At 47.7% G+C, this 12287-nt stretch overlaps 1 protein-coding gene across 3 annotated transcripts in view; it reads right to left on the bottom strand.

The window, feature by feature from the left end:
• The window catches only part of Tmem241 (transmembrane protein 241), a 105302-nt gene that overhangs the window by 74420 nt on the left and 18595 nt on the right, over positions 1–12287 (bottom strand). For all 3 annotated transcript variants that reach the window (XR_783196.2, XM_010638719.2, XM_010638720.2), the window contains exons 4-5: positions 11727–11808; positions 920–997 (exon numbers count right to left, since the gene is read on the bottom strand). Coding sequence is in view for 2 of the 3 variants with exons in the window: in XM_010638719.2 (XP_010637021.1) it covers positions 920–997; positions 11727–11808 (160 nt within the window). In the remaining variant the exon portion in view is untranslated. The remainder of the gene's footprint in view (positions 1–919; positions 998–11726; positions 11809–12287) is intronic.

The raw sequence follows: 12287 nt of genomic DNA, 5'->3' as shown, positions 1-12287 counted from the left end.
TACATGCACATACGTGCACAGAAACATGCAAAAGGGCGAGGGAAAGCTGATTTCTGTGGTGGTGGCTCCCCTCTGTCTTCTACATCTGCTTATATATTATTACATTCATAAAGGAAAGGGGGTTTCTAAAAAATAACTAAAAGAACACAAATGCTCACTTTTTTCTAATTGGCCCTGACGAATGATGTTGATTTGTGCTCCTGATGAGATGGAGCTGAAGACTGAAACCTTTGGTCTTCATCCCAGCATCCTACAGCCAGGCTCTCTCAGCAGGAACCTGGCACCAGACTGCTCGGCATGGAGGGTCCCTGGCCAGACTCGAGTGACCAGAGCTGCTCTCCCAGCGGGTCTTGGGAGCTGAACCTGACCCACAGGGACCAGAGTGACCTTTTAGCTGAGCACAGCTTTGGGGACTGAGACCAGAGCTATCAAGAGACCACAGTGGATCCTGCCATGGAGGGACCCCAAGAAAGCCGGTCAGAGACACAGGGCAGATATTGCACTTTTTCATTGGCCCTAGGATGGACTATGGAGAAAGAAAACAGCATGGAGAAAGCACAGCTGCACCGGAACACAGCGTGTATGTTTGGTGGCTAAGATGCAGAGGAGCCCAGGATACAAACCCGTCTGGGGCCTGGCGCTCCCCCACCACACCTGCAGCACATTCCTCCACCCCCAAGGGTGTGGCTCAGCCAGGCTGGAGTTAGTTGTGGAACTGCGGTCACATCGAGAGTTCCCTCGCATATGTGGTCAACCAGGCAATGTCAAACTTGGGTTCCCTGAAATCGGTGGCCACTGTCAGGCAGTCCTGGCTGGAAACCGGTGGCGGGAATGTACACTTGTTTGGGACTTCCAAAGGAAAACACTTCTCTGAAATTTGAAGCAAGGAAAGTGAAACAAGCATTATGAGATCATTTACCTCTTTCCGAAGACACTTCTGGTACCCGCAGATGATGACTTCTGCTGTGTTGTGCAGAACGAGGAACACGGGCACGGCCTGAGAGAAAACAGTAATACCCATGAAAATACTTTCTCCAATCTCACAGTTACCCGATGTTGGGTTTTGCTTACACATCACGATCTGTGGAACCTTCGAATTCACATACATAACCTCTCCTACAAAGACCTTCGAGATGGGTGGGTGCGCTTTCCTGGTAGGGTGGGTGTCAAGGCTCTGTCCTGAGTTTCCCATCAGCGGACATTTATTAGGCACCTCGTGGGTAACAGGCACGGGGCCAGGCGCAAACACACCTGAGAAGAGCCCACCTGTGTGGAAGCGAAGCCCAGTGCCTGTGGAGAAGGGAAGGGAAAATCACACGCACAGCAGGGCAGCAGGTGTTGCAGGCCGGGCACCTGGGGGACTGCAGCGGGAGAGCAAGCCCCCGAGGAAGGGGAGGAGATGGTGAAGGGTGGAACAGAGTGATGGAGGAAGCCAGGGAGGTGGCCACAGGTGTGTCCAGGAGTGGGGACGGTGTTGCAGAGACAGGAGCCTCGAGGGGCTTGGAGGCCGACAGTGAGCTGCAAGCACAAAGCAGGCCAAGAGGGTCACATGCCCAGGCGCGTCACAGGCCGGAAATGGCTTCGAAAGTACCACGTCCTAACCCTCAGAGCCTGCGCAGGTGACCTTCTGGGAGAGAGGCCACTGTGAAGGGAGTGAATGGAGCGTCTCGAGGTGGGGAAATGACTGTGGATCATCCCATGGGTCCTGAGTACAATCTCGTACCCTTACGAGAGGGAGGCAGAGACTGGCGCGATGGGGCGCGAGCCCCAGAAGGTCAGCGGCCATTAGGGCTAGAAGAGGGGAGGAGCCTCTGACCTCCTGACACCTTGATGATTTCTACCCAGGGTGACTGACTCTGGACCTCAGGCGACCGGAACTGCGAGGGATGCATCTGTGTGCTTTCTGGCCGCCCAAGGACGTGGTCAGGTGCTGCAGTAGCCACAGGAAACACAGGTGACCAGATGGTGACCTGACCTCGGCAGCAGATGTGACCACAGAGAAAGTGGCCACTTTAACACTTAGGAGCCGGGGCTGAGGCAAACACTTGGGTAACTCAGAACAACTTTGCGCCAAAAAGAAAAAAGAAAAAGATGCCAAAAAATGGGGTACTCCAGTGGGTGACAGGACATGCGAGTGCTGCCACTGCACAATGGCTGAGGACAGTGGTCTCACCTGATGTGACAGGCAATCCGGGCAAGAAGAGTGAGGAGGGGAGGGGGCAGGGGATTCTGTCATCATCTTTGTTGCTGATGCCATAAAGATGTTTCATGGAAGGCAAAAAAATGATAAAAAATAAGAGCATAGAGCCAGGCATGGTGGCACATGCCAGTGATCCCAGCTACTCAGGAGGCGGAGGCAGGAAAATCACAAGTTCGAGGACAGCCTGGGCAACTTAGTGACTGACTCAAAATAAAAAGTAAAATAATAAGCTGGGTGTGATGGCTCAAACCTGTAATCCCAGCTCTCAGGAGGCTGGGGCAGGAGGATCACCACAACTTTGAGGCCATCTTGGGCTATGTGTTCAATGCCATCCTGAACTACACAGCGAGACCCCATTCCAAAAAAAACAAGAGTAAAAAAAACAAAAGGGCTGAGGCGGTGGTTCACTTGTTGTCCCTCGTACTACAGAAGGGAGGGGGAAACAAAAAACAAGGGCAAAGGTTTGTACCAGCCTAGACTTCTGGCTCTGGCTCTTCCATCTGCTGGTGGAGCCAGGAGTGAACCTTAACTGTGGTTTCCTCCCCTGTAGTATGGGGTTAGCAACACTACAAGCTTCAGCTGCTGCACAGAAAGACAGGAGTCAGGGGGTGAGGTCGGGATCCTCAGGATTCGGCCCAGAGGACTTTATCCGTAACTGGCAGCCCACCTCACCCGCTGCAGGACCATCCTGGGAAGGTGCTCTCTGGTTTAGAGCACCTACTAAGGAATATGACAGATTTCTTCTTGTCTTCTTTTTTTTGAACTCATGGCTTCTACAAAACCGTCCATTCCCAGACTTTTTTATTTTTTAAATTTTAAGATGGAGTCTCACTAAGTCACTAAATTGCCCAGGCTGGGTTCGATCCTCCTGCAATCCTCCTGCCTCAGCCTCCCAGTGCTGAGATTATAGACCGGCACCACCACACCTGGCTGCATTTGTTCTGTATCTTTAGGGAGGAACCGTATCTTTACTTTGCTCCACTTCTAAAACTCTGCAGGACTGTTCTGTTTCACTTCCCTGTTCCACCTCACATTGTTTTCTTTTTTAATTCTTGTGGTACGTTTTTCTTGCCTTTCCTAAAAAATATTTTCCACCTTTATCTTTCATTAAAAATTCAGTTTGAGCCAGGTGTGGTGGCGCATGCCTGTAATCCCAGCACTAGGGAGGCTGAGGCAGGAGGATCACTGAGTTCGAGACCAGCCTGGGCTACGTAGTGAGTTCCAGGTTAGTCTCAACTACATAGTGAGACCCTGTCTCAAAAAAAAAAAATCAGTTTGGGCTGGAAATGTGGCTTGGTGATACAGCACTTAGCATGTGCCAGCCCCTGGGTTGGCACCAGCCTCTAGCACCAAAAAAAAAAAGAAAAGAAAAAGTTCAACTCACACTGGTTTTTCTTTTAATCCTTCTGAAATAAGATTTCAATTCTTTTCACTTATCTCATCTTTATTTTACTTTTGAGATAGGGTCTCCACTACATAGCCCAGGCTGGCCTTGAACTCATGGTGATCCTCCTGCCTCAGCTTCCCGAGTGAAGATCAGACACCTGATCACAGGTGTCTGCTGCCACACTTTGCTGTCTTTCATTTTATTTATTTGAAATTTTTAATTTTTATGTGATTTAAGGCTATTGAAGGGAAAGGATCTGTTTTTAAAACTGGCTTCATTCATCAGGCCCTTGCTTGGCAGAACTGGGCCCAGGTCTTCTCATACTTGTTGTCCTTGGCTTGAGGGGACAGAAAGTCTGGGACAGGTGAGTCATGTGGTGCATGAAAGTGAGTATGAAAGGGTGACCAGGAGCTTATCAAATCACAGCTTATTTACAATGTCTTTTGCCTGCTGGCCATAAAATCAGTAATGAGATCAGATTTAAGATTGAGATTAGAGAACTCAAAACCTCAGTCTAGACATCAAGAAGGCTGAATGCTGTCAACTTTATGATCTGTGGACAGTTTTCTCATCTTCATAAAACCCACTCCGGGGCCGGGGATTTAGCTCAGTGGTTCCAGTGCCTGCCTCAGAAGCACAAGGACTGGAGTTTGATCCCCGGTGCCAAAAAACAAAAAACAAAACTCACTCCGATCACATTCTGGAAGAGGATCTACCTGTAGGCGTGGAATTGATCTTAAAGCACACATAATAGCTACCAATAACATGTTAAGCACGGTGCCAATTAATTTGTATTCTCTTGCTGAAACCCCATAGCACCACAGCACCAACCAATTCATCTTATCACTTAGAGGCACAATTTACAGCTAATTTTCCTTTAGAGTCCATTCAATAAAACTTAAGCATTTCATTCAGGTATCAATGAACTTTTTTCTGGCTATGCAGAGAAACACATTAGTCACTGTGACTTGGAGCTGTTTCATCATTCCCACAGTTCCCAGAAGGGAATTTGGAAGGCTCCATTGTTATTTGTTCAGGTGCGGGAACCTGCTTGGAGCAGTTTGGTCTGGAAACCCTAGCCCTGCCCACAGGCGTGGCCCTGGGGCCTCTGCAGGGGTGTGGCTGAATCTGAGTCAGGCACAAATTCTACAACAGGTCTGCCTATTAATTTTTGTGAAAGAACAGAAATTCTATCTTCTCTCTGGGTGATTTTCAAATGTGTAGGTTTGTCCTGAACCCATTATATGGAATAACTGCAGTCCAGGCCCTCATCACAATACGCAACCTTGGGTACTGCTGGCTGTTAGCCGTATCGAAATCACGATGCAAGCTAATGTTAGAAGGGGATCTGCCCACCTCAATGGAACCAAACAACCAGAGCCTGGTGCTTATCCCCGAGAACTGTGACTCCAAATGCATTAAGCACCCTGGACACTAAGTTGCTGCAATGTTTGTTATAAGGATGGTATTAAGCACCTGCCTCGTGGAGACCCCAAGTCTATCCTTCATGAAGACCCTGGAAAACTTCCCCTCAGGTCTGACGGCAAGCAAGAGCTTTGCTTTTCTCCAGCAAAGCCTCTGTTCTGATCTTCCATTCTATGTATATCCCCCCAAATGAACTACTCTTAGTACTCTCTAAGTAGAATTACACAGTATTTGCCTTTTTAATACTGCTGCATGTAACAAGATTTCCTTCCTTTTTAAGGCTGATAATATGTACACCAATTTTCTTTATTCATTTATCCTCTGATGGACAGCTGGGTTGTTTCTACCTGTTGACTGTTGTGAATAATGGTCAAATGAACATGGGTGCACAAAGACCCTTCACAACCTTGCTTTCAGTTCTGTGGGAGAAGGATACACGCCCAGAAGCAGAATTAATATAGACAGTACAGTTGGGGCTATGCGACCACTACCCTCCACTTACCTGAACTTGGGTAATGACCCAGGGTCAAGCTCCCTGACCTTACTCCTAAGGCCCACTACCTAGAAGCAAAAATAAGAATAACAAAGACCCCCGGAAACTCCAATATTTTACACCAGGATGCATGTGTGATAGACCTGCTGGCATGACCTACAAAGACCTTTCTTCACTCAGAGCCCATTACAGATTCATACATATAGACTGCATCCCATGCATCCGACTGTAACAGAGTAAATTATGGGAAAGGACATGTGCAGTGGATAAAACATGACTCAGTACCCTGTCAGTCACGTCAATCACACTCTGAAAAATCCAATGAGAGGCACCCTAAGCTGGTCACACATTTCAAATCTTTAAGCCTAACTTATTCCACTTTAGTGCCATTTTCCTTTCTACCAACACAAGGTCATTCTCTGCGAGCATAACTTCATCCTTAAAACTTCATTAAACTTAGCTGCATTTTCCTTACCGTTGCAAGCAATGTCCAATTCTCTGTTCCTCACATGCAAGGACCTGGAAACCTGTCCCCTGAGACCCCCATCACTCATAGTAACAGAGTTGCTGGATCATACGATAATTTATTTTTAATCCTTTTAGGACCATCATACTATTTCCCATAGCAGCTATACAATTTTATATTTCCAACAGCAGTGCACAAGGATTCCAATTTCTCTACATCCTTACCCACAAGACTTGTTATGGCTACAGCCATCCTAATGGGCATGCAGTAGTCGCTCATATAGTTTTGATGTGCAATTTCCTAATGATGAATGATGCTGAGCATCTTTTCATGGCCATTTGTATTATCTTTAGAGAAATATCTATTTGAGTCCTTTGCCCATTTTTGAATTGTATTATTTGGGGTTTTTTCATTGAACTTTTGGAGTTCTTACAGCCTGTATATTAATCCCTGATTGGGTAAGTGATGTGCAAACATTTTCTCTCATTCTGTAGGACGCCTTCTTACTTCGTCATTTGATGTACGAAAGTTTTTCTCTTTGATGAAATCCAATTAGTCAATTTTTTTCTTTTGTTCCTGTGCCTTTGGTATCATATCCAAGAGATCACTCTCAAATCAAATGCCCCGAAGCTTTTTCCCTAAGGTCCAATTTTAATAAGGCTTTTGGGGAAAAATTTCTGACAAAGCAAGAAGATAATGAAAATATTGTGAGGGGTTTACTGGACAGCCACCCAGCCCACATTTTGAAAAGTAATCTTTGTACATGGACTTTGGTTACCTTGTTAAGAAAACAGCATGACAGAGAAGAGCTGCCTGCTTCAGTGAGCAGGAACAGGGAAGAACAGGGAGCCCTCACCCTCCATCAGCACTTATATTCTTTTCCTTTGTGGATCCAAGTTCCTTTGTGTGATACTGGAACCAGAGACAGAGGTCCCAAGTTCCATTTCGCTTACTGAGGAATTCATTCCACACTGGTTTAGTCTCCTCATCACTACCTCCCTCCATCTCATGTCCACCCACAATGTTGTTTGCTCATGGAGGACAGAAATCACAGCACACAATTTAGGAGGAACCAAGCAAAGAGCCCAGAGGGAAAATCAGTTCCAGTCCTGCCAAGGTGCCTTCACCTGGATTTGCAGAGTCCCTGACCTTGGCCTTCCCTAAGCAATATAGGATGGTTTGAGCAGCAGCTAAATCATCAGCACTGGATGGCTGCTCACAAGCAGGCCACTTGTGGGAATTGGCAAGTCTTTTCTAAATACTCACCAGCACAGGTTGAAGCAACCCTGCCTGGCTTGGAAGTCCTCTGGTCAGGAATTTACTATGAGTAACAATGACCCATCAAAACTGTGAGGCAGGAGATTAGGGTGTGGCCAGCTGGCTGGACAAGGGGATGTGACCTGTCCATTGCACAGATCCAGCACACATGTACAGAAAAAATAAAACAGTTTGCACACCCTCACAAGGGACCTATCAATGCTATCTTCCATTCTCCTGGCACAAGAGCAGGCAAGTTTTTGATAGAACAGCCTAGATCTAAGGTCAGCCTGAGAAACAGGAGATGCAAAGACACCGGCCATTAACCTCGTGGCCACTGTGTTTCTCTTTCTCAGTGACCCATTCACTCTAGAGCTTACTTGTTTTCCTACCTTTAATAAACATAAAGCCTCACTACCTTTTGCACCTGCCTTGTGCAGTTCTTTGTTCAGGACAACAGAAACCTAGAAAGAATCTCTGTTCCCACAGGCCCAGGGGAACAGTTGTGCTGTCCACAAACTGACCCTCACGCCGCTGTGAGTGCTCAGTGTGGGTCACAGGCAGGCCCAAGGAGCCCGAGCAGGAGGGAGGGTCAGCCCAACTTCACATGTCATCGGGACTGCAAGAGGAAGTGCCTGGCACAAGCTCAGCCCTGCACACTCATGGTGGCCGTCCCCATGGACACTGTGTGTCCCTCACTGCCCCTGTCCCTTTCAGTTCCTCCAGGTCAGGAGCCAGATCTTCTCTGCCTTTAAGCCCCAGCACGTAGCAGATCCCAAAGAAATATTCGCTGAAAGGATAGCTGCAAGAATAATTTCCTTTTTCTCTCTATGGATTTTGGGTTTGAAGTGGAGAGAACTCTTCCAGCAGGGCCTCTGCTTCCAGCCTGAACAGCACATCAGGAGGACGGAACTTCAAGACCTCCTCAGATAGGGGTGGGGGCTTTTATGGAGCGGAGCCATCAGGGAGGTGTTCTGCATTCCCAGAGTTGGTAACGGAGCCCTCTCCCCCTACTTCTTCAGGACTTGCTAAAGGACAGCTTGCTCCCGAGGTATTGCTGCCTATTTTCCACCCAACACAAACTGTGCAAGTGAGTAGCGCCTGGTGTTTATCCACCCTGGGAATTCCTAAGAAGCTATGTTAAAAAAGCAAAGGACTCCAAAAACAGAGGAAAGAGTCTGGGTTGAGTCCTTTAACTAGAAAACAACAGTAAGCGTCTCCTCCTCCTGCTCCTGCCATCTAATTTCAGATGTTGGGCTTGGGTCATTTTCCTTTTACTGAAACTGAACTGAGCAGCTTCTCCTTGCTGTTAAGAAGCCTGTATATGCTCCAGCTAAAGGCTGTTCAACTGCTGGCTCATGAGGAGATAAGGAGCTCACACCAGAATGTAAATCAATGCCTGCTTCCTTCTCCGACAGCCTTGCAGAGGAAAAGAAAAAAAAAGAAAAAAAAAGAAAGCTTAGCCAAAGAGTGTGTGGTTAATGCTGAAGCTGACATCCATCTGGATACAAAGGGGTCAAAGGCCAGCACCCCCGGGGATCACACCCTGAGAAGCATTGTTCTAGTTTAAGACACCCCACCTGCATTGACACTGGGGATGGACTGTGTTAGGGAATTGATCATGTTAAAGTATGCTGTGACGCCGCCTCACAGGCTGCATTCTCCTGGTACATCTTGGCTCCTAAAATGACCTCATGCCCTTATCTCTGGTTTCCCTCCCCCCACCCCCAAGGCCACAGTGGTCCAGGAAAGTTGAAACCTGTGTCTGCAGGACTGGGCCCATAAAAGCAATCTGGCCTGTGATAGGTTAAAAGTAGCTCACTCCTCATAAATAAGCAATAGCCCACCCCAAAACTGATAAAAGGACCTTCCTTTCTTTCTTTCTCTCTCTCTCTCTCTCTCTCTCTCTCTCTCTCTGCCTTCCTGCCTCCTGCTCGCCTCCCTACAATAAAGATCTCCTGCCGGACCTCTCGGTGCGTGAGTGGCCTAATTGGGAAGGGGCACCCGAAAGGGCACACAAACCCCCCTTTCAGACTGAGTCTCACTGACCATCCTGGGGAGACAACCAAGCCAGGACCCTGAGCTGGCCCACACCCTCTGGTCAGTTTTCCAGTCAGGGACAGGCAGTGGCTCAGACTGAGCCTGTGGCTCATGCAGGAGAAGATGGTCTCCACTAAAGTTATGAGGCCGTGAGCCCCAGTGAACAGTGCCCAAGAGGGGAGGGCCTGGCTGTGTAATGGGGAAAGACAAAGAAGAGAACGAAAAGACAAAGAGAGAAACAGGACTGAACACCGGACCTTGAACTTGTGATCCTCCTGCCTCAGCCTCCCAAAGTGCCAGGATTACAGCCCAGGAAGAAACTGGATCTGTTTTTTGTTGTTGTTGTTGTTGTTTGTTGTTGTTGTTGTTGTTTGTACTGGGGATTGAACTCAGGACCTTGCACTTACAAGGCAGGTGGCAGAACCACTGAGCTAAATCCCTGGCCCAGAAAGTTTATTCTGAGTATGGTACTAAGACCTCTGGATCAAGCCATGGGTACTCTACAAATTTTTATTATACAAACCAGTAAGCTCCTTTTGCTTAGAGGAGTTGGTGCACTTACAGTCTTTGCAGTCAAAAGAGTAGAAAGTTACATTTGACCATACCCTAGGTGCATTAAAAAATCCATTTACACTGGTCCTAAAGAAACAAATCTGCAAAGGTGTAAGGTGGGGAGTCCGAAGAGCTGCCACTACCTCAGACAATAGGCTACTTAGCAGCTGGTCTTCGGCCAGGTGACTGGCATCTGCCTCCCTCATCACAGGTTTGGTGACTGTAAGAATAACAGAAAAAATACAAAGCAGCCAGGCCTGGTGGCGCACACCTACAATCCCAACTCAGGTGGCTGAGGCAGGAGAATCGCTGCTAGTTCCAGGCCATCCTAGGCTACAGAATGAGCTCAAGGTCAGTCTGAACTACACAGCAAGATTGTTTCAAAAAGCCATACCCCCCAAAAGGAAATTGCTCTGGAAGCTGAGGAAGCACAATACCTTACTCAACCTCCAAAATTATGGCACCCTTCACAACCAGAGCCTAGAAGAATTGTAAAGCCTCGGTGTTTAGCAAACCCTCTACACTACTCTGTGCTTTGCAGAAGAAACATGCCCTGTGGGCCAAAAGGTGAAAGGGTGTCAGCAGATTCAAAGGGGCCAGCAGTGCCAGAAGCCAAGAAGCCGAGAAGCCAAGGAGCCGAGGCTGGTGAGGTGGTGCGAGCTGAGGGCTGAGCAGCTACAGCTCGGTTCCAGCCCACCCAGCAAGCCCATCGTCCCACCTCTCAAGTTTATGAATCAGAGGGGAAAATGGAGATTTTGTTGCGAAATTACATTCCTGACCACTATTTTGCAACCCTGGAGCTGATGGAGCAATAACACTGTTGGCCAGTTAGGTGGGTTCCATTTGTTTGTAATGTTTTTGTACTCAGGATCTCAGGGACTAACATAACACAGACACTATAAAAAGATGGAATTATTTTGCAAGTTCTGCATTTTTCCAAAAGTCAGAACACAGAACATTTTCTGAAGATTAGAAACAGTTCACAGACAGGGTACAAGCAAGGAACAAGGGCATCTTCCAGCAGAAGTGGTTTCAAAGCATTCTCTTTTGATGGTAAAATAACGTTTGGCGTTTTAAATAATGTTCCCTGGAAACAGCTTTGTTCTTCAGCCCCTACGTACTCACTGGCCACACTACCAATGGGCAGAGAAGAAGGAGCAGGCTGAGCCCTCCCCCTGCTCCCGTGGTCGCCTGCAGTGGGGAAGGGAGCTGCCAGTCTAGGTCGGGGGAAGCCACCCAAGCAGGACCTGACCCTCACAGGCTACTAAATCCCACTCCTCTCCTGCTTCTCCAACGATGCATTCACCTTCACCAATGGTGAGACAAGCTGGCCTGTGCTGGTCAGCTCTACCCGCTGCTGGGATCAAATACTTCACAGCCATCGCTTAAAGGAGGAAATGATTTGTTTGGTTTATGGTTTCTGAGGGCCAAGTCCGTGGACAGTCGGATACAGAGCAGGAATGTCAGGGCAGACCGGCATGGTGCAGCAAAGCCACTCACTTCCCCGCAGCCAGGAAGCAGAGCACAGGAGAGGACATCAGTAAGTTATAAACACCAACCAGAGATATGCACCCCCGTGACCTTCCTCCATCACCTGGGTCCAACCTCTTAACAGCATGTGCAGCTATGGACAACAGTGTACCCACTGGTGAGTATAGAGCCTCGTAATCCAATCAAGATGACCATTAAGATTAACTGGCACACAGCCCTGTCCAGTTTTCCTACTTGTCTTCAATTGTATGAAAGTGAGGGAAACGTCCAATGTTGGCCTAAGACTTCCTGTCCGATCGAGTATAACGAGTATTAAAGCTGATGCTTTGCCCTCCATTTGCTGGTCCCAGGAAGAGTGAGTTAAAAGGTAAAGGGGAAGAGGAAGGAGGAACTGACCTCCAACCCTAACACTTACCAGTCTGGACAGGGCCCTGGACCCCGCATAGATCACACCCACAAACAGCACGCAGGCCGGAAGCCACTTCAGCACGTCAGATCTGAAAGAGGGGGAGGAGTCATATTTTTGTTACTTTATGTTGAGAAAGGCCTCGCTGGAGGGGCTAATCCCCTCCAGAGCACCAATTCCAACCACATAAGTTGTCTCAATATCCTTAAGGGAATTGTTAAGTGAGATGTGGGGGTTTTTGTTTTTATTTTGTACTAAGGATTGAGCCAAGGAACTTCACACCGAGCAACATCAGCAGCCTTTTTTTTGGAGAAAAGGTCTCACTCAGTCCTTGGTTGCCTGCCCAGGCTGGGCTCAAACTTGAGATCCTCCTGCCTCAGACCTCAGAGTTAGATGGAGGAGGCCTCCTTGCTGCAGGTTGGGAGAGAGAACACATCTGATTTTTCCCACGAGTGGCAATTTTAAGTAGGCCAGTAAAGTTATTTAAAGGCTATTTACTCAGGATATAGCAAACAGCTAGACGGAACCACAACAAAAAGAAGCACAGAATTAAAGGAATTTTTTTTTTTT

The sequence above is a fragment of the Fukomys damarensis genome, unplaced genomic scaffold (assembly GCF_012274545.1).
Source record: "Fukomys damarensis isolate Sample0158 unplaced genomic scaffold, DMR_v1.0_HiC HiC_scaffold_30, whole genome shotgun sequence".
NCBI lineage: Eukaryota > Metazoa > Chordata > Mammalia > Rodentia > Bathyergidae > Fukomys > Fukomys damarensis.
This window is presented reverse-complemented; position numbering and strand designations above follow the sequence as displayed.